Source organism: Ammodytes marinus (assembly GCF_949987685.1).
Source record: "Ammodytes marinus genome assembly, chromosome: 1".
In the NCBI taxonomy this organism is placed as follows: domain Eukaryota; kingdom Metazoa; phylum Chordata; class Actinopteri; order Uranoscopiformes; family Ammodytidae; genus Ammodytes; species Ammodytes marinus.
The window spans coordinates 24,346,156-24,371,473 of record NC_137230.1 but is presented as its reverse complement, the minus strand read 5'-3'; the positions used below and the strand labels follow the sequence as shown (position 1 = coordinate 24,371,473).

General features: G+C 42.2%; 1 protein-coding gene across 5 annotated transcripts in view; it reads left to right on the top strand.

Moving 5' to 3' along the window:
* Positions 1–25,318, top strand: part of baz2ba (bromodomain adjacent to zinc finger domain, 2Ba) — a 74,196-nt gene that overhangs the window by 45,957 nt on the left and 2,921 nt on the right. The window contains exons 9-36 of one of the 5 annotated variants that reach the window (XM_080025461.1): positions 4,368–5,112; positions 5,459–5,728; positions 6,495–6,555; positions 6,702–6,810; positions 7,631–7,732; positions 8,328–8,445; positions 9,121–9,213; positions 10,183–10,244; positions 10,556–10,621; positions 11,308–11,373; positions 11,670–11,714; positions 12,677–12,703; positions 14,620–14,685; positions 15,030–15,170; positions 15,820–16,074; positions 16,679–16,902; positions 17,408–17,482; positions 17,566–17,794; positions 17,884–17,946; positions 18,521–18,665; positions 19,009–19,787; positions 21,389–21,635; positions 21,892–22,047; positions 22,555–22,715; positions 22,835–23,178; positions 23,789–23,924; positions 24,042–24,188; positions 24,811–25,112. In XM_080025461.1, coding sequence (XP_079881587.1) covers positions 4,368–5,112; positions 5,459–5,728; positions 6,495–6,555; positions 6,702–6,810; positions 7,631–7,732; positions 8,328–8,445; positions 9,121–9,213; positions 10,183–10,244; positions 10,556–10,621; positions 11,308–11,373; positions 11,670–11,714; positions 12,677–12,703; positions 14,620–14,685; positions 15,030–15,170; positions 15,820–16,074; positions 16,679–16,902; positions 17,408–17,482; positions 17,566–17,794; positions 17,884–17,946; positions 18,521–18,665; positions 19,009–19,787; positions 21,389–21,635; positions 21,892–22,047; positions 22,555–22,715; positions 22,835–23,178; positions 23,789–23,924; positions 24,042–24,188; positions 24,811–25,112 — 5,234 coding nt within the window. Of the gene's footprint in view, positions 1–4,367; positions 5,113–5,458; positions 5,729–6,494; positions 6,556–6,701; positions 6,811–7,630; positions 7,733–8,327; positions 8,554–9,120; positions 9,214–10,182; positions 10,245–10,555; positions 10,622–11,307; positions 11,374–11,669; positions 11,715–12,676; positions 12,704–14,619; positions 14,686–15,029; positions 15,171–15,819; positions 16,075–16,678; positions 16,903–17,407; positions 17,483–17,565; positions 17,795–17,883; positions 17,947–18,520; positions 18,666–19,008; positions 19,788–21,388; positions 21,636–21,891; positions 22,048–22,554; positions 22,716–22,834; positions 23,179–23,788; positions 23,925–24,041; positions 24,189–24,810; positions 25,113–25,318 lie in introns of all 5 variants that reach the window. The other 4 variants (XM_080025458.1, XM_080025460.1, XM_080025459.1 and 1 more) reach the window with 4 other exon arrangements.

Sequence of the window (25,318 nt, the reverse complement as noted above, 5' to 3'; positions counted from 1 at the left end):
ATACGCCGTTCCTTTTATTTGGTGATTTTTACGGGACATCAGGCCGCCGTGGTTAATGTTAAGCACACGTCCTTCAACTGCTAACATGGTCGCATGTTTAGAACGTAGGCTATGGAACGTCAAACACCCCCCTGTTCCGCAACAACAAGCTGACCGTATTTAAACAGAGAGGCGGAACTGATTGTGTCGGAAATCTTACTACCCCCCCCCCGAGGTAGTAAAATTCCCGACACAATCTCTCACACCTTTCTTCCCTCGTTCCGCAACGGTCGCATTTATACAGCAGGGCGGAGGACCGAAATTCTGGCATATTCCCGGCTTTCACTGGCTGTGTAAAAGGGGTGATTGTCTACTGTAGTTAATGACCATATTTGTACTAATTAATGTGTAATGAACACCCGGGATGTTCAAAAAGATGCACTCTGCAACAGCTTGTCACTGATATCCTGCTGTAGTTCAGTGCTTAGTCCCTTGAATATTTTTTTCCTTCCATATTGTGTCCTTCACTGGTTTATTTGATGAACAAGTTAGCTGTTAGAATGTAGTATTTTATTTCTGCTCTCAAGTTAGCACTCTCAAACATGTAACTCGTGTGGACTAACTCGTGTGGATGTTAGTGTCCATTATTACACTGTCTCAGCGTGTAGTTCAACCTTACAGTTTTTTACGATTGCTAAACCACAGTGGGCACAACTGGAGCGACATGTGAAAAACTCTAACAACAGTATGCAGAGCAGGGGTTCATTCGGACCAAACTGTAGCTCGTTTTTCATTACTTGAACACAATTTTCAAAACTCTACACACCTATCTGATGGCTTAATCACAGCCTGCACAACACTGTGGATTTCCAGCACTTTTTTTCAAATGCTAACACACTGCTGCCACAACTGTAAACCACACATTCAAAACAGAATGAATGCCTAGTGCATTTCAAACACTGCAGATTGCAATTTCAACTGAAACACTATAAGATGTCTTGTTTTAGACTTGTTAGTGAACAGTATACAGTATAAAGGGAAAGCTCAAAAATATATATTTTTTTGGAAATGGACCAAGTAAGACAGGTTGTTGGAGGGAGAAGAGTGGCAGTGAGAGTGTGGATGTGTGTAGGAAGACCTAGAAGACATAGAGCTGTAATGTCTGATGAAATACAGTAAGGGCTACACTGATAGACCCTGTTGTGAATCATTGGTTGAGAGTGCAACCCAATCTGCAAAAAAGTTGCATCTGTAATACAAATTTTCCAGCAAACAAACAGCTTAGAGTTGCATCCTTACAGTAAATGACAACATTATAGGAATTGATGTATTACAATTATAAAATATTTACACAGATAAATACTACATTTGGAAATGTTTTCAATAAAATATACAAAATGTGTATCTATTGAAGCAAATTTCTGATTTTCATTTCTTTTCGTTTTCCTAAAAAAACTGGTATCGCAGGGTTCGACATAACGTATAGCCCGATGGCCCGGGGCCAGTAAAATCATATGCAGGGCAAGTTGATTGGCCAGTCACTGTCCCGCCCGGGCCAGTGACTGGCCAATCACAGTTCAGTATCTTTTTGTAGACTACATCATGGTTCATTGAAATGCGCGTTCAGAGTCGTAATGAAAGCAGTGTTTATTTAAGACTCAATATAATAAACCTAATATAAAATATATTTTTTAATGAAAGGCCAGTGGACAACCGATGCGTGGGCATTTTGACAGGCGCAGCAACAAGCGGGCGCACTCTCGCTCCGTTGGCAGAGCTGCCTACCGTCCGCCTGCGAGTCGACAAATCAATCGACTTAATCTGCCCCCTTTCTTTCTTCCCACCACAGCAGAGGTTGAGGTGCAGAAAATGATAACTGCGCTTTTCCTTTATCTGCCGCCGTAATGTTACAGTATTTGCATGCAAGCCCCAATGGTAATGAGAGGCGTTATTTAAACGCTGTGAATGCGTCTCCGGTGATTGTGTCGGTTGTAGACAGAAACGAACGGAGGGACTCCGCTCACTGTACAGTTCCTATAGTCGCGCAGTTTGGCACTGTGTTTTCAGGCTCGAGACATTCAATCAGATCGCGGAAGTCTTTCCCATTTAAATCGCTAACGGGGAGAATATCCCCGGTTATTATTTTAGCCACAAACCACAGTTCATCTGCGCGGCGGCTCACTCGCTGGCGAGATCACACGGTGAAACGCTGCTGTGATCGGATGAAGGCATTGTGTGTTTCTAAGGTGATTTAACGTCATAGTCTTAGACGAGCGTTTAACTTATGCTGCATATTTTGCACTGCATTGTTTTTTATCAATAGTTTGAAAAAATGGTCCCACACCGGACTCTTATGTGAAGCTGACACTTCATGGAGAAGTGACACTCCTGCAGCGCGCTCACGACCAGACGTGAACTCACATACACGGTGAAATCTCCCATTAAAAAAACGGCATAACCCACTGATTTTCGGATTTCTATTCTATTTTTAAAGTCAACTTGAGCGCAAGTGGAAAACCGGTCATTCGGTCGACACATTCACATCCCTAATGCATATAGAGAAAGTAATAAAAACAGCCTACCACACCACAAAGAATGATCAGACCTTCATCTCTTATTTTTTTTATGTTTGAACATGACTTCTGCAGGTGAACTATTCATTAAACTGCCCAAATTCAAGAATAAAAACAACCATCAAACTACTGGACTTTAAAATACTGGCCGACTCTTTCAACATACTTTCAGTTGTAGGCTTCTAATTCAATATGTTTGCCTGGTTTTATATTATGTGTATGAGCAATATCAACATTTTATATAATTAACTAAAAGAAAAATAACCAAATCTAAAGGGAATATCTATACTGTTACAGTATAGATATTCCCTTTAGATCTGGTTATCTTTCTTTATTTTTCTAATACAGGTATTATAATTATTGAAACTAAATTATGAAGAAAAAAAAGTGTGTGCAGGGCCAGTGAAAATATACAAGGGGCCAGTAAAACCCGGATCCACTGGCCCGGCGGGCCAGTAGGAAAAAAAAGTTATGTTGAACCCTGCGGTATGTTATAAAATATACAATTTCATATGAAAGAATGTCACCCTTTCATCAAAGAAAATATTACATAATTTGTGTGAAATAACTCAAATTATTCAAACTGTAAAGATTAAAAGTTTGTAATTTGTGTATTGGGGTTTGATGCTAGTGTTTGCACTGAGCAGGTTCTGAGTGACAGTGTGTGTTATATCTCAATGAAGCTGGTTCATAGTGTTTGCTGCACTGAACCTGTTTTGCAGGTGAAGTGAACTGTTCAGCTCCAGTGACTGTAGGTAGTGCAGACTGTAGTTAGAGTTTTGCACATTGAGCTACAGTTGTGCCCACTGTGGTTTAGCGATCGAAAAAAACTGTAAAGCTGCTACAGGCCACATATGTCAAATTTGAACTTCCTTTAATAAATAGCTCATTAAGCTCCATGGTCTATGTGTTGAGATTGCTTTCTATGTGTTTGAGGTATTACCAGCCTTTGACTGATCTACAGTGGTTACAGTTGGTCTCTGCTGTTGCTTCAAAAGAAAAGCTTGTTGATTCAACGGCTAATGCTTTTAGTTTCATTTCCATGAGGCATGCTTTGCATCCTCACTCACATTGTACTGTTTAATTAATATTTTTCAATTGGCTCAGATGGAATGGAATAACAATTGACATTTTTCTCTGCTATTACCACACAAAACAATTCCCTTTCCTTAGATGAAATATGAATGGTAGCACAATAATCAATAAGCTAAACCTTGTGAGATGAAAATCATTTCCCCTTTCCTGTTTTACCAGTATAGAGAAGTTTACAACAAGCTAAATTCCCCCTGTGGTTTCAGCACTGTTACTGTATTTCATGGTCTGTGAAATTGATTTGTTTCACTTCATATCACATCCAGTCGAAAGTGCACCGTTAAAGTCTAACCTGCCTTTGCCTTAACACAGTTTGAACCAAACGTGTCATCTGTGAGAAAAAAAGTAAAGGCAAACATGACCAGCTGCATGATGATAATGATGACAGAGTGTAAATGTACAGACACTTAATTACAATTTTGGAGAGATACTCAGTGTGTCTTTTTATGAACTTGGCTGAGCACAATGCTTTGGGTAACTGCATTTTTCTTCTTTTTGTTTCTCAGAAATGGGTTTAGACACAGTTAACTGTACCAGTGTTCGGCATTGTGGTTTTGTCACCTGCTCAAACAATCAACAGTGATGCAAACTGACAGCTAGAGCAACTCCACTTTGTCCCGTTTCTTTTAATTTTTTTTTCAAAAACCTTTCTTTGTTCCTCCTATTCCGCCTCTCCCTCCCTCCCCATGCCTCTCCTTGTTCTCTCCCTCTATCATTTCCCAGACTCTCATGTCCCAAGGGCAGACGTTCCCAGCTGAGCTAAAGAAGCAGCGGCAGGGGCCAAACAAGTCTCCCAAGAGGACATCTCCTCTGTCTTCATCGCCATTGCCTCCCGCTCCCCAGAACAATCACTCCAATCTCTTCCTGTCCAGTGCCCTGCTGGGGCTCCCTGAACCCCACCACCCCAATGGAGTCATCCAAAGCACCACTCAGGACGCACCTTTGGCCCTCATCACCAAACCTCGCAAAGACTCTGCCTCTCGGGGCAAGTCTCCTCAGTGCGACTCTGATCCTGGCTCCATGCCTGTCAATCTGAGTACAGGGGCCAGCAGGACCCACGCTAGTGCCCAGGCCGGGGCTACGGGACAGCCTCCCACTACCTCACCCCATGCCACAGGCCATGGGTCCAGAAAGAACAAGAGCTCAAAGGGGAAGGCACATACCCCAGTGCTGGGTCAGGGTCAGGGGCTAGCAGCAGATCCTTTAGCTGCCTGGAAGGGCTTCTCTCAAAACCACCTGGTACAGTCTCTAGTGGATTTGTTTCGCGGAGGAGAGTCCGGGATCGGGATTCCCGGAGTTAGTATCCCCGGAGTTGGAATTCCCGGGATGGGGATACCTGGGATGTGTAACCCCACGGCTGGTCTCCCGGCCAACAAGGAATCTGACGACTCTGGAGATGATGAGGATGATGAGGATGATGACCTTGAGGAGGAGGAGGATGAAGAGGACTCAGATGATAGTCTGTCAGGTTTGTACCTTTTATTTACACCAGTAAAACAATTTAATCAAGAGCTCAGTTGCAACTGACAATTGTCAGCTGCAACTGACAATTGTTTTGACTACAGATTATTCTTGTGATTAGTTCTCCCTATCAAGCAATTCATTATCCTATTTAATAATATGTCAAACTTGTGTGGCCATGAAGTTGAAATGCATGATTGTCCGAACTCCATTTGATACGCTAGAAAAAACAATCATTCAAAATGTTTTGTTTTATTATTTCAACGGCATTTGTTGTGGGTGAATTGATACCTCCTTAATTTTGCACCATCAACTCCTTACCCACTTACTTTGTATCCCGGGACCATTTCCAGAGTCCGACAGCAACTCAGACAGCGACATCTCCGGGAAGAAAGTCAAGGAGTTGAAGCTGCTGCCGTCCGGATCGTCTAAGAAGGAGATGGCTCCCCGCAGGCTAACCAAAGGCCCAGAACTACTGAACACCTCAACCAATCACACCGCCACCAGCTGCTCCCCTCTCAACCTGCAGGTCATCAAGACACCCACCATTGTCACCAGCTCCAGTGCCTTGGCCTATCACAGCTCTCCAGGCTCTTCCTCTTACAGCCTAGCCTCTCCATTAGGTAATGTGTTTTGAAAATCTGTACGCACTTAAGTGTAGAAAATGTGGGATGATGGCTGGTTTTAATAGGATATCATATTTAAAAAATATATATAAAAATTGCTAAAAAATATATTTTTTAAATGTAGCCTTCACTGCTACTCATGCTCTGCAGAGGCCATGCTTTGTTAACTGAACAACCTGTCGTCATTACCATGATAAAAGAGGGATTGTTACTTCTAAAGAAGTTAGGGAGAAGGCAGTTGGTGTGCTGTGGCCAAACCGGAGCTCTGAGGTCCTGTAGGTACATGCCCTGGTAAAGCCCTGACTACTTGTTTGGCACAGCAGCAAGGTTCATTTTCAGCCTTCTTTAAATATGGTGAGATTAACCTGATCAACAAAAATAGGACATATGTGTAGCATGTCAGGAATGATTAAAGCCAACATTTCCAGTCTTTCCCCATACCGTCAGTCATTTTCTATTTATCCAATGCTTCTTTTAAATGGAAACAGTTCATCAGACAATATGCCATGTGATGGAAATTCACTCTTGTTCATATTTACCGGGAGAGCAATAGACGTTTTGACATTTTAACACGGCAGCCCAGAAAATTGAGTGTATACGAAAGGCCAATGTGTGCTTTTATATGTTCGTGTTCTTGGCTTTCTGCCAGGTATGATTATTGGAGAGTCCGTGGCTTTGACTGTGGGGGCTGCTACTGTATGTGTGAGCTTTCCAGTCATGGTTATGCTGTCCAATTGATGATTGAACTCTTGTCTCTTCACAGGCTTAGGAAAGCGGAAGAGGGTGATGGATGAGAAGGAGTTGATGATACCTCTGGAGTTAGGGTATGTACAAGAGGCAGAGAGAAAGCAAGCGTTTTTCGAAGCAATTCACTTTAGTGTGCGATCTTTCATGATCACATCCACGCATGGTCACAAATGTACAATACACACAGTTTTTCTTCCAAACAATGGTGCTGTTTTTGCAACAGATGGCGGAGAGAAACGAGAATCAAATCAGGGGGCGGGCGGCCGCAGGGCGATGTGGCCTACTACGGCCCGTGTGGCAAGAAACTAAGGCAGTACCCAGACGTGATGAAGGTACCTCACAGAGGAGCAGTTTAGTCTGCATGTATGATACACAAGCAAATGTTTTGAGGCAAACAGATGAGTAGTCGAGGTTGCAGCGATTAAAGTGGGAATCACTGTGGGCGGCATTGTTTATGATTTATTACTTAGAGGATATTTTTTGCTAATATTTGAAACACTGCTCATCTCCACTGCTCACAAACAAATGCTTGTGCATCAGGATTTGTTTTATATTATCTATGCTTTCGTTCCAGCTGCACTCCACCCCCACCCCGCTTTTCTGTGACCCTAATAGTGAGAGTTGATATTATTATTGGATTCATTGTTTGTCTCTTCCTTTATCACCCTGCTCCCCCCCCCCCCAGAAAAAAAGATAAATGGTTATTGTTGGGATGCACAGCTCTGGCCTCTTTTGCAAAGTATATTAATGGAATATAATATTCTAAAATATAATTTAATTTTCTTTGCTGCATCAAAAGCTCAACTACGGTAATTGTCAGAACTGCCTTTGAGTGTTGTGGTGCAAAGCGAAACATGTGTACTCATTCACTCACTGCTCGTCAGTCAGTAGGCACTTAAAAGCCTAGAATTGCCACGGATAAATAAGAAAGGGTTTGAATTGTGCACCCCAAGGTCAGAACCGTTTTTCTTTCCTGAGAGCTTTTGCTCTTTTTTTGTCCCCTTGCTTTTATAATGATTAGTAGCTACTGCAAAGATGCACACTGTAACCCAACTCCCCCAATCTAGTGCCTCCCCGTTGCTTTTCAATGTCGCTAATTTCACAATTTTATTTCTGCCTAAACCAACGCAATTATTATTTTCTCTTCTGTAGTATCTATCCAGAAATGGAATAAGTGGCATCACGCGTGATAATTTTAGCTTCAGTGCAAAGATAAGGGTTGGTGACTTCTATGAAGCCAGAGAAGGACCCCAGGTGACTGCCTTTCATCTCTCTCTCTTTCTCCCTGATCCCTGTTCATCTTTTCATCTAGTGGCAGACAAAGCTTTATGCAGCAGTCACTATTAGGGCATGAATAGGAATCAACCAAAATCCAAAATCAGTAGTCCTAGTTCATAGACCTCTCACTGTGCATGGATACATGTAATAATAATCACCTGAATATTACTTCCACAGGTGACCAGTGATACAGAACATGCCATGTGCACTAGTGACTGTGACACAAAGAGATCTGTTAGAAAATGGATGTGGCTATAATTGGAAGTGGAGTAGAGAAAATACCCAAGCATAAATGCAGGGGCACGCAAAACACTAGATGATAAATGACAGATCGGTAAATTAGCAATTCTTATTTAATGCATTGTTTAGCCAGACTTTGACTGTTTATTATATAAAGTATAATAAAGTAAAGTATCATTCAAAACAGAACACTGCTCTTTAACCCGTTTTGACTAAACCCAGATTTGTCTTAGCAGCTAGCTCATGATTCAATTGTTCACATGAAATCCTGTTCATCTCTTGCCACCCTTCCCAATTTCTGCATCTCTACATTTTCTCTCTCTCTCTCTAGGGTTTACAGTGGAGTCTGTTGAAGGAAGAGGAGGTCATTCCTCACATTTTGGCGATGGAAGGTCGAAGGGGCCGTCCTCCTAACTCAGAGCGTCAGTCAGGGGGCGAAGGCGCCAAAGGTAACAGACGTAGTAGGAAGGGACGGCCCCCCAATGTGGGCGATCCACTGGTACCCGAAGGCCCCAGTCCCAGTGAGGTCAAACTCCTGCGCAAACTAGAGGCTCAAGGTTAGCAGAGGAAATGAGCCCTGAAATATGTTGTTGTTGTGTGTCATAAGAGTGTGGGCCCATTAATCAAGCGGACGTTTATTCAGGTAGCCGAGACAAAGGAATCGGTCATGGCTTTAAATTTGTTTTTCATATATGGAAATCAGACATCCATCTACATCAGTGATATAGTAATAGTATGTACAGTACCATAGATGATTTTGAAGTTGAATCATTGTGTCTTTTTTTGATGTTACTTGGTTTTCTGTTGCTTTGATTATAACACAACGACATATGCTTTTATTACAAGAAGGAGAAGCCTCTGGTAGTCAGTTGTACCTTTGCAAAAAGTATTTGAATCATGTATTTCTCAGTATTTTAAAATGTCGATGGACTAGTTGCATAAATATATGTTAATCCTAATCAGCAAAAAAAAATTGGTTTTGAGCGTCTGTCAATAATTTTTTCTAAATTTGACAAAAGCTAGAGACTTATCTCAGTCAAATATGCTCAGTCAGTCAACAGCAGCTTTAAGGTATTCTCCTGTAAATTTCTCCCTGACCATGTCTTTTTGCCTGCTCTGTGCAGAAATAGCCCGACAGGCAACCCAGATGAAACTGATGAGAAAACTGGAAAAGCAGGCACTGGCGCGTGCAGCCAAAGAGGCTCGGAGACAGCAAGGTAAACACACGTTTTCTTGTGTGTGTGTTTGTTGTTGACAAGAGCACAGGACTGTAAAGGTTGTTGGTCACTTGGAACCACCTTGATCTAAATGTGTGAAGTCTGAAGACCAGCATGTCCTCTTAGGACACTAATGCTTCTTATATAGGCTTTGTTTGTGTTCCTATTCATTTTTATCACTTTATAGCTCCAGCTTTAATCTTCATTTTCTATTGCTGCCTGCTGCTTTAAAACATTATGCTTTCATATATATATTTTCCCGTACACAACATTGACGTCTTAAAAATCTCTGTTTGTTTAGCCCTCATTTTAACCGAGAACCAGGCTTTTTATATGCTTTTTTGGTAAAACGAACAAATACATTTAAACTGGAAAAGATCTGTGCTTTTAACATCACAGCACTCCCACAGTTACAATGTCACTTCACACATTTTTGATGAAACTTTTGCAGCTGCTCAAATTCACTCAATACGGAAATGAGCTCATTGCATGAATTTGGTGACCTGAAAACTATCTGCTATATCTAAGCTGCCCTGTCCGTCTGAAATCCTAACTTCGAATGAGCAACTCACTCAATTCTGTGCCTACATGAAGATTCTTAAGTTATACTTATTTTTATATTATTGTTGCGTTCTGTGTGTTCGGTTTCTGCTCTGCACATTCCCACTTGGAGTTAGTCGCTTGTGCCTCTAAGGGACATGAAAAATCTACATGCTATTATTTTTAATAATGTTTTTCTTTGTTTTAATGAGTGGGTCTGTGAGTTTTATTTTTGTTTTGTGTGACTGACTCATGTGACCTAGTTCTCAGAATTTCTCGGCCTCTTGTGTAAAATACATCTTGATTTCAGTGAGACCTCCTCAATACACAAAGCTTAACAACAGTGATTCTCTCAGATATGAAAACAGTTAGTTGCTTTTGTAGGTCATTCTTCTAGACACTCAAACAACACTGATTTCATTATTTTAGCTATCATGGCAGCGGAGGAGAGAAGGAAGCAGAAAGAGAAGATCAAGATCCTCAAGCAGCAGGTGAGTTGGCATTAAATGTGTGCCGACAAATCTTTTTCCTCCTTTCCTCCTCATCTAAGTGTCCTGACCCACGTAGTCCCTGTGTTCACTCCTGGAAAATGCTGAGTGGTTATTTTGTGCTACTTTACAGCTTGCCTCCCAATTACCATCATTGCTTCTAGGGCTAAACATACTGTTGTGTCTTTTGCCCAACCAAATTGAAAAAAGAGTGGTTAGAAAGTGATTTTATCTGAGGATGTTTCCCAATTTCTAAAATGTAAAGCAATATTAAGAGATTCTCTCTGTCTTTCCATCTCTCTCATTTTTTGTAGGAAAAGATCAAGCGTATTCAGCAGATTCGGATGGAGAAAGAACACAGGGCGCAGCAAATTTTGGAGGTACAGAATCTGATCCAACAGCACCTCCTGATTAAGCAGAACATTCCTGGATTGCTACAGCCCCTCAGTCTATAGTGTTTTAATCTTCCTAAAGCTCATTACTGAACAGCAGCATGCATTGGAGGGAGTTGCGTCTTCTTAGGCATAATTCCACATGGAACTAATGCTAAATTGGTCTTGGTTGACGGCTGTTGAATATTAAAATTGCTGTTGCTGCCTCTTCAGACCTGATTTAAATTGGACAGAAAAGATTTTTTTTTTCATCAGACAACAGTAACAGTTTAGCATAAGTGGGTCGAAAGAATTTTTTTTGCTGTTTTCAACACACACACACACACACACATGCAAAGGTGCATGCACATCCGCACGTGCACACATATAGAGGCACACACAATTATACTGTAGGAGCTTCAAAGTGTTTTAGCAGGACTAAATCAATTTTGAGTTGACACGGTTGACAAGCCACGCTTAACGGAAGCCTCCAACATATTCACAATTAGGTGTTAAAGAGATACATTATTCATTCGCTGTGTTTTACAAATTTCTCTGGCATTCAGAAGCATAAAATCTTTGCTCAAAGCAGGAAAACTGCAAACAATCACTTTAAGTGCAGCAAAGCCCTCACATCAAGACTGATTGATATCGGCCTGTATCTGTGATTACTGACTTTAATCTTTATTTGATAGGCCAAACGGAGAAAGAAGCAAGAAGTCACCAATGCCAAAATAATGGAGGCAGAAAAACGTATAAAGGTATGTTTAGGCTTTTATCTAAACCCCTTTGAGGCACAGATTTAGAATCACAGTTATTCATTCATACATACAGTATGTGGCAGGGAACGCTTTTTTTTGACAAAAATCAACGTGAAATAGATGATTTCATATGTGCCACCATGTGGGATTTGTTCTACTTAGGAGGTGCTGGCAATAAAATTAGAGGCACCCTTTTGAAACGGGCTGAAATTCCATCAGTCTGTAGCGATTTTCATGATATTGGCACAATGGAAGCCTATTGATTTTCCCCTCATCCTCTCTTTCTCGCCTTCCAGGAGAAAGAGATGAGGAGACATCAGGCAGAGATTCTCAAACACCAGGTAGGCATTCACTACAACGTGCTCATACTCTTGAACGTAATAGTTACTGCAGAATAAAACCATTTACCTCAGACTTCACTTGAATAGGAATTGTGTGTGTACTGTGCGCGCGTGTGTGTGTGTGTGTGTGTGTGTCTGTTTTTTTATTTTTATTACAAAGGATAAAGAGATGATCCGGGGGCCCCCCCAAAATTGAGGTTTCTTAAAAAAAAATAATGATAATCATTAGATTACAAAAAATATATAAATTAGTTATGAACATGATCGTTGTTTTTTGTTAGTTATGTAACCTATCACTCAATTTGGGCAAATTAGATGTTTCCCCCAATTATAGCCTACCCAGCTTTATCAAGCTGTTTTTGAATGGCGATTCATAATGGCAAGCGGGGCTGGTGGCAGCCAAGGGGCAAGGGTGGGCCTGCCCACCCAATCAAAAGTGAAGAATTTTTTTTTTTTCAGCCAATTAAAATATGTCTATTTACTATACCAGGACCATTCCTAGCTTCTGATTAGGTGAGCACGGCACCGCAGAGATATTGCAAGGGCAAAAAATTTGGTGTTGGGACGGGGGCTCACTGACAATTTAAGCTTAGGGCACCCAAAAGCTTAGCAGCGGTCCTGTGTGTGTGTGTGTGTGTGTGTGTGTGTGTGTGTGTGTGTGTGTGTGTGTGTGTGTGTGTGTGTGTGTGTGTGTGTGTGTGTGTGTGTGTGTGTGTGTGTGTGTGTGTGTGTGTGTGTGTGCGTGTGCGTGTGTGTATGTGTGAGAAAGAAAGAGAGTGATTGAGTGTATTTAGAGTATGTGGATTAATTACAGGCATGTGTGAGTATATCTATATAAAATGTGGTTAATTAGCAAACATCTATTAAATGAAAGTCTTCATTGTGTCTCTTTATTAAACCCATGCTTAATGGTGTTGGATATAATTTCTGTTCCATAATATTTTGCCAACTCTCTCTGCTAGGAGTTGGAGAGGCATAGACTAGATATGGTATGGGTATGTTTATTTTTGTACATCTAACACCTGCATCGTGTAACTGGTTGTGTTATGGTTGTCATAGCAATGCATTAAGTGTAGCACTGGCTGCTGTCATACTACATTCTTCTGCATGGCTTTCCAGCAAAACCAACAAAAGAGAAAACGAGTCAGTATGCTGCCTCCATCTGCTTGTCCTGAGGGACAACTGACCCTGTCACGGTGGCCAGGCAGCTTCTGTCCCGCTCCCCCATCCCCCCCCCCCCCCTTCTACTCAGAATGCATTGCAAAGACTGCTAGCCAATCCACACTCACTGTCTGAAAGTGCACTCGAGGAGATTCCATCCATCACATACATTGTCTAACTGTTGTATAGGAGTAGCCTGTGTTACCCATGAGTGCTTGACGATTTGGGCCCAGACATTGAGCGTGTGTCTGTTCGTCCGTGCATCTGTTCTGCAGTCCACAGAGTGCTGGACTTTAACCTGCCCCCATCCCAGCCTCTCTGTCATTCACTGTTCCTGTACTCTGCACAACGAATGAAAACAGCTACTGAGAATCATTTTGTCTTTATGGTGGAGATACTAGTCCCAGACAGACCCCCCTGTTTGGTGAGGTGCGGCACTAACCATTGCTTGAAAATAGACCTGATAGCCTGTTAGAACAACAATACAATCTATTCCACCATGGAGACAAATATGGTTCCGTGTAGCATTTTATTTTGGCCGTGCTGTCTTGCTTGTAGCCCTTCTCACTCATACACAGCCGCAGCTGTCTACAGGTCTGCCTTTCTGGCTGGACTCTGAGCCAATTGTTGCATCAACTCCCTATAACTTCACTCGCAGCACAAAAAAGAGGGCAAATTGACAAACATGAAAGAATCCTGGTAGATACAGTTGTCATATTCACTTGTATTGCTTTTGATTTAGTGTAGATTTTTTAAAATCATAGTAATCGTCAACATATCCAGCGCTTGTGATGAACTTGAAGAAGCTGAATGCCACTGGCTTCATGTCCCTTTTGAACTTGTGCTTTGTGAAGTATTTCCATATTTTGAAAAATGAAACCAAAAATGAACTTATAATATTGTAGCAGAGTGCCTGGCATATCATCTGTTTTGTTTGTATATCACACTGACAAAACAATCATCACAAAGAGCCCGTTTATAGACACTATGTGCTGGAAATGTCTTTGGCAAGCTCTAATAGTAGCAATTGTCTTTCTGGTGGATCACAGAGGGAATGACAGTCTGATACGGTGGAGCGGTAAACCTAAAGAGATCAAATGAAATGATAGTCAGTCACCGGTGAATCATGTGCCCTTTTGCAGTAGACTGTGTATCATGCACCAAAGAACACCATTGATGTCTCATCTTCAGCAGTCACATATTGTGCTAATACATAAGCTGCCAAAACCACTGAAGTTTAACTGCTCTATTTGTAGCAATCCCTTTACCAGCCATTTGTATTTGTCGCCCCCCTCACCAAATATTCTGAGAATGATGTGTCAAATAAACATTAGAATTGACTCATCTGATACAATTCATTATTTTGACTGTAACGCCAACATGGCATATCAGAAGACTTCTGGCAACCAGCATTTTGTTGCTTTTGTTGTGTCAGCTTTAGTTTAGAGGCGCCGTCACCGATTCCAGCTGCTTTCTCTTTTTTGAGCCTGTCATCACATCTACTTTGTATCGCATCTATGTGTTGCTTTTTGGTTGTCGTCGTACTACTGTACTCTCCACTTATGCTTCCACCATACACGTGACATTGTATACATGTGAAGCATTGTTTTGTGTTTGTTCAAGTGTGGTGCCTCAATTGAAAATTAGTGCATCACAATTTTTGACATTAATACATACTAAATTTAGTCGACCTTGAGTCTGCGGTGTGTGCTCGTTAATATGCCTTTGTCTTTTGCCACTCTAGGAGAGGGAGAGGAGGAGGCAACACGTAATGCTGATGAAGGCTGTTGAGTCTCGCAAGAAAGCCGAGGTAGTCCATAAGCACACAAAGAAATGCACAAACACATACAGTCCATTCTGTAAAAAGGGCCCAATTCATTATTCCCTGGATGGATTCCCGCTTTCTCTTCTTTTTGTGCGCTCTTCCCCTCCATTCATATTTTTTTCTACACACTTACCAAGTCAAAAGATTCTGGCCCTCAAGCACTTTTCCTTTTGAATGCACAGCAGCATTAGGCTGAATTCTATTACTGCTCAGCAAAGTCAAGTAAACCGTCTTGTCTGTTTTTCACACACACATACATACACACGAATGCACACACACATGCTCACGCTTTGCTTCCCTAATGCCCCCTTGAATTTTGGACTCTGTAGGAGCGTGAGCGCTTGCGGCAGGAGAAAAGGGATGAGAAGCGTCTGAACAAAGAGCGTAAACTGGAGCAACGGCGGCTGGAGCTGGAGATAGCGAGGGAGCTGAAGAAGCCAAATGAAGACATGTGTCTGTCTGATCATAAGGTAGTTAAGATAATGGCACATCCGCGCAGTGGGTTGAATGCTAAGTTTACAAAAATAAAAATAAATGTTTTAGTTCATACACACTGATGTACAGTTGACACTCAGTTTTCCTCATTTGACTGTTGCTAAAAAAGTTGATATAGGGTGGCAGGGTCATTAAATTCCTTTCAGTTTATTATTATTATTATTATTATTATTATTATTATTATTATTATTATTATTATTATTATTATTAGTAGTAGTAGTAGTAGTAGTAGTAGTAGTAGTAGTAGTAGTAGTAGTAGTAGTAGTAGTAGTATTACATTGCGGGTTAAACATTTTCTTGAGGGTCACTACTGACCATAAGTCTTTGCGGTAGTAAGCATTTGTATGTGGGGAAGTGTGTGCCCCCAAGTGGTTAAAGGAGAGCATTGCTTAATATAGAAAAATAAGCAGTCAGTACTCTCAATTGGAAAGCACCATGATAACAGGCAACATATGTGAGATGTAATTACAGCATTTCTTCCATTTCCCATAGTTGTTTAAATCCTTATTTTACTTCCCAGCCTTATTTGGATTTAATGTAGTTCTCTCACAGTAACTCATACAGTACCAACTAAAACAATCAGCTAACGATCCCATTTAACTTTACCCACTTTGCTTTGTCCAGCCTCTCCCTGACTTCTCCCGGATCCCTGGACTCATCCTACCAGGACGTGCTGTGTCCAACTGCCTAATGCTGATGCAGTTCCTCAGAGGCTTCGGGAAAGTTTTGGGGCTTGACTTGAATTCAGATGTGCCCACTCTGGGAATGCTTCAGGAGGGCTTGCTCAATGTTGGGGACAGCATGGGCCAAGTGCAAGACCTTCTGGTCAAACTACTTTCTCTGGCAGTCTGTGATCCCGGTTTGCCACCTGGACAAAAGGTGAGCTATGTCAAAGTTCAATAAGTCAGACAGTTTACTACTGTCACTTTAAGTTTAAGCTGACAGGGAAATATGGCACTTTTTGGCTTTATCTTTCATTAAGGCACAACATTTTATGTTTACTTATGAAAAAGTAAGCTAGTATATCATTCTGTTTTTGTTTTTTTTACAAGCCAAACATATGATAATTTCAGTTATTGTCAGGCTTTGCTTAGATTTGAAACACCAATCAGCATACTGTATGTAGGATGCAGAACTTGCACTTACAAAAGCCCCTTTTATCATAAAATATGTTGTAGGGTTTAATGCACCAATTAGTAATTTTACATTTTATACCTAAATAACAATCTATGTACTAATGGTTCCACACATTAACTCAAGCTGATGTTGAATGCAGGACTATTGGAGGACAATATATTTGGGATAGTTTTCTCCCTTGTGATATTGTGGTATTTGTTATAGTGTTTACATTTAAGGCATATTGCATTGCTAATAATGCTAAAATGACAAATACCAAGCTTAGTAGGCAAATCAAGTTTAAATTGTCAAAGACGTTTTTTTTATCATCACAACTTCTCCGTCATCCCCTCTCCATCTCTATTAGACCAAAACCATGCTGGGGGACCACCTGACCAACGTTGGCATCAACAGGGATAATGTGTCTGAGGTGCTACAGATGTACATGGGAGCCCATTGTTCCAATACAGAGCTGGCCCCTCTGGCCCTCAGTCTGAAAACAAAGGCCTTCCAAGCCCACACACCTGTTCAGAAGGCCTCCATCCTGGGCTTCCTGGCCAATGAGCTGGCCTGCAGCAGATCTGTCATCAGGTAGGAGAAGCAACTGAAAAATGAAAAATGTTACCAGTTTTCTTAATATATTTTCTGTGTAAATTCCATATTGTTGGATTTTTATAAAGTGGTTTGCAAAACTTGCTTTACATCTGGATAAACTTAATGAAAAACAGCAACAACAAAAAAAAAGAACACTCACTATTCACCAGATGCACACTGGTTCCCGTGTACTTCACATGCTTTTAAATTGCTTACCAGTCAAGTTATTAATTAGCCAATAATGGTGTGTTTTATTGATGCAGTGGAACATGTTTAATAAAGCTGCAGTAGGGAGCAGTAATTTGCAGTAGATTATTTTGATTGTAATCAAATCATGCATGAATGAATCTGTGCTCTGGGATACCAGCTTATTCAACTTTGTCTTTATGCTGTAAATGTTTTGTTTTTTTACTTAATACATTTTTCAAAACTTTCTATCAAAAACACGTACAGTATATACAAAGGCACAACTATAACTGACAGGATCTATTCCCGCTTGCAGTGAGATTGAAAAGAACCTGGATCAGATGGCAAACATGAGGAAGGACAAGATCATTATGGAGGGAAAGCTGAAAAAGTAAGTCTCCTGAAAACCTCATATACTAATGCTTTAATTTATCTATACACTATCACAGATTGGTCTTGTGTGTGTTTATACAGATTGAGGATCATTTATGCCAAACGTACTGGGAGGAGGGAGGCCAGTATGGGCCTGGAGGAGAACCAGTCTGTTTGCACTCCGTCCTCTGTCGCCAAACGCAAGAGGAAACTGGCTGACAGTGACGATGATGAGGACGAAGATGACGACAGTGATGACCAGGCAGAGGAGGATGAGGAGGAGGAGGAGGAAGAAATCAAAAAGGTTAAAAAAGTGGAGACATATGATGAGGTAAAAACATCTGTAGATCAATTATCAATACTGACCTTGGGACAGCTGCTCGGAGAAGATATTTACTGTGTTGGTTTTCCCGTTTCCAGGATGAAGTTGACCAAGCCACCAGTATCGAGGAGCTGGAGAAGCAGATAGAGAAGTTAGCCAAGGTATGTTCTTCTGTGAAATGTACAAAGGTTGTGACAAAGTTAGTACTCAGAAAATGAACACATGGTTAGCACCGATAATGTGTGATTAAAAAACGAAACACACAAGAGAGATAAAAGAAAGAAAGTCTCTTGGGGAAACAGCTATGAAGAGATAAACCACAGAAATGTTACAGGACGTCACTGTTTGTTGCCAAGAGGAATAGTTTATTTTTTAAATACAATTATATTTTATTCATAAGATGAAGCAACACTCCGGTTAATAGGTTTGAAACCTATATACAGTATATGAAGAACATTTAAAGATGTAAATTAATTCAACCTCAAAATGCTATTATATACAGTGTAACAAAAACAATCCATGGGATCATTTTATCATCATGTATGATGACGTAGGGTTATTTGCTAATTGGGGCTTGAATTAGCTTAATTAAATTACCTAATTTAAATAGGAGTTCATTCTTAATATATCAAGGTGAAAGCGTTGTTTAAAAAAAAGTGTAATTTTGTTTTCCCTGAAGGTCTGTAGATCAATATATTGCTTATACATAACAAAGTATGTTTTGTACCTTTGCAGCAACATCATCAGACCAGAAAAAAGTTGTTTGAAATATCCCATTCTCTGCGCTCCATGATGTATGGCCAGGACCGTTACCGCCGGCGGTACTGGGTGCTTCCTCACTGTGGAGGGGTCTTCATTGAAGCAATGGAGAGTGGAGAAGGTAGTTAAACTAAAAGAAAAGAAAAAACTCAACACGCACAAATCATACAACAGGTTTTTGTTGCAGGAAGAGGTAGAAATCATTGTTGTCTGTTCCACTGCGTGCTCAGCTGTTTTTTGGCAGTGTGAAATATGCTGATGGTGCCTTTCTGTATCTTAATTCTCTAAAACTAATTTGAGATTGCATCTGTAAACTATATAATAATCTAACACAACTCTTCTTACCTTCCAAAGTAAAAGTGTAAAATAATTGTACAGAATAATCAGCACTTCAGTTGTTATCAACCACGGTGGGTTGTGTCTTTAGCTACGTACATTAATCCTTGGCTCTCATTTTCCTGCAGCTGCAGAGGAAGTGGAGGAGGAGCGACAGAGGAGGAGGAGAGCAGCAGAGGAGGTCAAGGTCAAAGAGGAAGCTCAGGAGATGGAGGTGCAGAATGAGAAATCCAGCAGCCTGGATGGGCAGAACACTCCAACACAAGGCTCGGACACACAGACTGAAGAGGAAAAGAAAGCCTCCCCGAGCCTCTTCTACCAGAAGCCAGGCTGTCTATCCACACTGTGCACATTCCAGGACGTGGACAAAGAAACTGTGAATGCAGTGGAAAAGGAGAGTCCCCGTGTGAAACAAAACGTCAGCCCCATGGGCACTCACTGTATCTCCACAAGCACCATAACATCCTCCTCCCCCGATCGCAGCACATCTCAGCCCGTAGCCGTAGCAACAACCCCCTCCATGACGACCACTAATAATGACACTACCAACCCAGCCTCGTCTTCTTTATCCGTCCCGTGCCTTGCAGAGAACACTCCTCCTCCTCCCTCCTCCCCTGCTCCGTGCCCTCAGCTCTCCTTCCAGGCCAACGACCAGCTGTTGCGAGTGCTGACGGAGAGGAGCGGGCACTGGTTCAGTCTGCTGCCTCGTAACCCCTGTGACCTGTCCTCCCTCACCACCACTCCTCCAGGAGCCGCCCGCGTCTCTCCCCAGGCCTCCTCCACCCCGGTCCGGCCCAGATCCCCGCCCCAGTCCCCTGCCCTGCCCCTCACCCCCTCTGCTGCCTCAGCCTCCACCAGCCCACACCACCCGGCCGCTCTGCTCAACTACCCACTGTCAGCCCTGCAGGTGAGGAAGGATGCTGGCCAGTGAGATAGCTGTGTTCTGTATACTGTAGTTAGCGTTTACATTTTATTTTTTTTAACTTTATTTTGAGGCTTAAGGCTAGTCTGGCTAACTGGATATAGACAACGAGTATCGCGCTCTTGAAAGATAATGTCGCCAAACTCCTCCCCTTCCCCTTCCTCTTACCCGCTTTAGCCTACCATTTATGCTCTGCTCAGAAAGGGAGACAACAGAAAGTGCCCCTGTGTGTTTTATACGGTTTGATATTATCCAGCTCATAATGTTGCTGCACACACACGGCGCGTCATTTTAACTGTGTCGGTCGGCACCTTTTTTAAAAGGTCGGCGCCAAATTGTACTATTTTGAAAGGACACGTTTAAACTTCCTGGGCTTTGCGACCTAACCAGGGGCCTATCCGAAAAGTATTTTTTGCATAGGAAATTTCCTTTCCTATCGAGATGAACCGGAAGTACTCGGTGGATAGGTGATCCGAATTCTCAAAGTGCTTAGGAAAGGCATAGGAAAGGAGCCTTGATTCATCCTTTAACCCTCCTTTAGCATAGGTTACTCCGGACCAACCTATGCTAAAGGAAAGGAGATAGTGGTATCCCATAATCCTTTACGGCGGCACCGCCGGAGTTTACCGACTCTACACGAATACGAACGAGAGGTAAAACAGAAGAGAGGAGAGGAGAAGAGAAGAGAGGAAGATTTAACTCGGCTAAAACAAAATACCCCCCTCCCCTCCCCATTAAGATAATAAAGAACTCATAAAAGACCAACATCATAATAGTTATTTTCGTAGCACATAATTTACACCATAATAAAATAAAATACCAACTTCACATTTAATGAAGTTACTGGGGGCAGTTCATTTCAACATCAACATAAGTGTAGCCTCTTTTTATTCCACATGTGAATTGGGATATATGGGAGTGATTCTCACTCTGTTGGCGACAACCTGATTAAAATCAATATGAAAAGAACGCATGGATCAAACGAGCGCTTGTTGTAGTCAATTTTCGGAGAATAGTGTAGTTTCACGCTAGTGACTCACGTCAGCAATACTCGCTGTCGCGCAATGACGTCGGTTAGGAAAAGTGGAGTCGAATTCATTTGAAACAGCGCTGTCCTTTCCTATGTTCGATAGGAAGCACCTTTCATCTCTCCTTAACCCCGATGACGTTTAGGGGTTAAGGTATAGGAAAGGAGGCTTATAGGTTAGGAGATTGGACTTTTCGGATAGGCCCCAGGACTAACCAGGATAGCACAATCAGCAAATAAAGTCCTTATAGAGTTTAGTTTTAATCCAGTCCACTTAGGAAAACAAGATGTGGTTTTCTTTATGGCATGTATCCAGGGAACATATCTGGAAGTCGAGTCACAGATGAAATAGGGGAGCAGGAGCTCACAATACAACATACTGTATCCATTTCATGTGATATTGCTAGTAAAACACATTTATGCAGATACCTAGAAGTAAAAACTATTTAATTGAATTTCCTTTCTTTCTATGTAACTATCACCTCAACTTTGACTTTGTGTTTCGCTCTCATCTACCTCCACCTCCTTCACCCTGTTGTTTTTCCTCTTTTCTCCCCAGGTGAAGTCAGCTGCTTCATTGCTAGGAGTTTCTTTTGGAAGCTGGCCCAGTGGCATGATGAGTCCCAGCTTGCCTCTGTGCAGCAGCCCCATGCCGGGTCAATCCTTGGAGGGCAACACGGCAGCAAGTGTTTCCAGTAAGAGCGAATCACCTTTACCTCGCATCGACAAAACCTCATCCATGGGCTCTCCTGCCCTGGAAATGCCCAAATCCCTGGACCACCCCTTACCTCGGCCTATTCCAGAGGGTGAGTGACAACAACAAAAAAGCATTGAGAGAAATGAAAGGCCAAAATCAAACTCAATATTTTTTAATTGAAATGTATTCACCTGCATGGAAAGATTTCCTTTGACTGAATAGTCCAATATAATTGGATTAGGGAATGTTCTGCTCTACTGTACTCAATTTCATTTGGGTATAACGTAGCTGAATAATGCACCTTTCACAGTGATGTATGTTGGGTGTCTTCTAGCTCACATGCTTATTTGTGCTTATTGTCTCAGAGCTGCTGACAGGTTGGTGGCGGGTGTCTGACGTGGAGGAGCTCAGGGCTTTAGTCAGTGCTCTCCACAGCCGAGGCTTCAGAGAGAAGGGCCTCCAGAGGCAGGTGCAGAAATACATGGAGATCATCCCTCAGGTCTGCACAAAACACAGAGACGGTAAGTGTCTCAACACTTCTTCTGAGCACATTATCACTGTGAATAGCCTTGATTCATGGAAAAGAAAATTGAGAGTGTAGATTATTTGTATAGTGATAAACTGCAGTGCAAACACTTTATTATTGATGATTCAGTGACATAAATATCATCACTTGATATAGCACACAATCTTGCAATTCAATTGATATATCAAATAAATGGGTTTTAAATTGAAAGTTTAAACCGTTTTGCACTTTTGTGTATTTTTTAAATCTTTTAAATTAGAACTGCTGTGATGTTTAAGCCTTTATAACCTTACACATAATATCACCACCAACCAAAAAGGCTATAATTATTATGACATCAGACAGTATTGGTATCGGACGATATTCAAAACCAATTCTCCAATCGGATCGGAACTGTAATATAGTTGATAAGTGCATCTCTAATAAACTGGGTTTGTTCATGCATTGGGAAAATGTGTGGATTCTGTATAGCCGACTGATGTCTGTCATGCTGTCCATCTAGTGGCCATGATTGAGCTCTGCGACCTGGAGGAAAGCCAGGTCAGTGTGGAGTCGGTGCGGGGCTGGTGTGTGGAGGAGCAGGCCATGGAGATGGACATTGCAGTGCTGCAGCAGGTAGAGGAACTGGAGAGGAAAGTCACATCAGCCAGTCTGCAGGTCAAGGTAAAACACGTACACAAAAAGAACACAAATACCCCATCCCAACACATTTGATTTGCGGTGTGATCCACGGCCAAAAGACTTACACAGCTAATGTCCTCTCCTCTCCTCTCCTCTCCCAGGGCTGGACATTTTCGGACCCCCAGTCGGAGCGAGAGGACCTGGTGTATTTCGAGCACAAACCCCTGACCAAATCGAAGCCAGCACCAGCATCTACAAACGCGGGGGGAGACAAGGACTCCAAGGAGCAGCATGCCCCAGAGGAGCGGGTGGAGAAGGGCGGGGTGTCGCGTCACCCAGACAACCCGCTGGACATAGCAGTGACCCGTCTGATTGAGTTGGAGCGCAACATCGAGAGAAGGTACCTGAGGAGCCCCTTAGGTACCACCATTCAAATCAGGCTGGATAATGTGGGTACGGTCACTGTCCCTGCCCCCGCCCCATCCACTAGTGCTGACAGGGAAGGGTAGGTCATTTTCTCCAACCAAAGCCTCCCCCCACTCCTCTCCCACTAAGACCCTTTTCCTCTCGTCTCTGTGTGCTTTATTTTTTTCCCCCCATACTACTCAAAGAAGTGAGGGTCTTTGCTGCTTTCAAGGCGGATGTTTTTGTGGTGGCTTGTTGCTTTTGTGTCCGTTCCTTTGGTATTGTGCAGTCTCTTTTTTTTTGTGTACGGAGGGTGGGCTCCACTCAGCTTCCTTTCCTATTTTTTGTTGTTGTTGACCTGCAGTCATTTGCATGGTATTGTGCATCAGTAACCTTGGTTTTGGGCATACTCATGGCTCCCACTATACAGCATACTTACACAGGTTTTACTCCTTCACTCATTCTGCATGATCGTCCTCCTAACATAACAAAATGGATGTGTGCCTCTACCCCAGCGCCCACATACCCCCAAAAATCCTCATGCCTGTCTCTGCACAGCTGGAGCTCTTTATGGTCTGCTTCCTTGTTGGAGGGCTGGTTGAACTGATTCATTTCTATCTGTTTGTGTGAAAGCGCCCACATATACAAGTCTATGTGTGCATTTTGCTTTTCTCATCACCTTCCCATCATTCCTCATTCTCTTCCTCCAGCGGTGAGGAGGAGGTTGCCCATGGCATGAAGGTGTGGAGAAAGGCCCTGACTGAAGTGCGCAGTGCTGCCCAGTTGGCCATGTGTATCCAGCAACTACAGAAGTCCATTGCCTGGGAGAGGTCCATCATGAAAGTGGTGAGCAGCAGAAAAAATTTAACCACCTTATATTTCCATTGTCACAACATTAAAAACAAGCTTTATTCAGGAAGTGTGCTCTCTTTTTTAATGGATGCAAATGTGTTTTCTTTTTAGTACTGTCAGCTGTGCAGGAAGGGGGATAATGAGGACCTCCTCTTGCTATGTGATGGCTGTGACAAAGGCTGCCACACTTACTGCCACAAACCCAAGATCACTACTATCCCAGAGGGAGACTGGTACTGCCCAGCCTGCATATCCAAGGTATCAGAGGCATTTATTTATAATGCACCTCCCTATGTCTTACTCCTACTTGTAGCAGGAAGTTTAAGAAAATATTCATATATCAGCAAAAACAGATATTCTGTATGTTGCTTTTTTATGCCTTTATTGTAACGTGGGCAGTTGAGAAGTGACAGAGAGAAAATGAAATACGACAAAGGCCCCATAGGCCTCCAAACCGGGAGTGTTTCCATCACAATACTTAGTATGCATCTTCAGTAACCGGCCACCAGGGCCAACGACTGCAAGGATTATGCATTTCCTCTAAAGTTTTATTAGGTTTCCTCTCATCCTTTATTGTCTGCAGCATGGATTTAACCTTCATCACATTAAGTGATAATAAATCTCATTCATATTCATGCTAACAATTCAGGGACGCTGCTGGAGAACAACAGATTTGATTTCAAGCTTCACAGAACGTTTGTATGTAGATGTGGTCAGGGAAGAAACTGAATGATATATTTGTGGTGTAAAACTATTATAAATTGAACAGATATTTTAGAAAATTCAAATGTTACTCAGACAAATCAGTCTAAGTGGACACTAAACTATTAGTTTTTATAGCACACCAGACCTCAGGGAATACTTTGTTTACTCTGTTCAGGCAAGTGGTCCGACTCCCAAGAGCAAAAAACCTCCAAGCAAACAAGTAGCATCCAGTGGAGGAAGTGCTAAGAAAGGTGCGGAGACAAAGAAGAACGGCAAGCAGGCAGGCAACGGGGAAGTGTCGGAGGAGGACCCGGCCAGCGCCAGCAGCACGCCCAAGAAAGGAGCAAAAGACACCAGCAGGAAGAGGAAAACAGAGGAGAGCTCACCTGCTCCGCCAGCAGCCAATCAAGAGAGCCCTGTTTGTGTGAAGCGAGCCAAGACTGCTAAAGACAACAACAGGGACCTGGGATTATGCAGGTATGTGCCTCTGGCCTGCTCCTACTTGTCTCTCTGTTGAATCTTTCATTTATTTATCACCTTACTTCTGAACACTTCCAAAGCTTCCATCTTCTAATGTCTAACAGTATCAAGTAGTTTCAGGGGGCTGATGTGTTTTCTCTGTATAAGTATATATTATTTTTTCTTTTTGTTTGGTTTAACCTCAAAACTTTAAGGCCATCGTG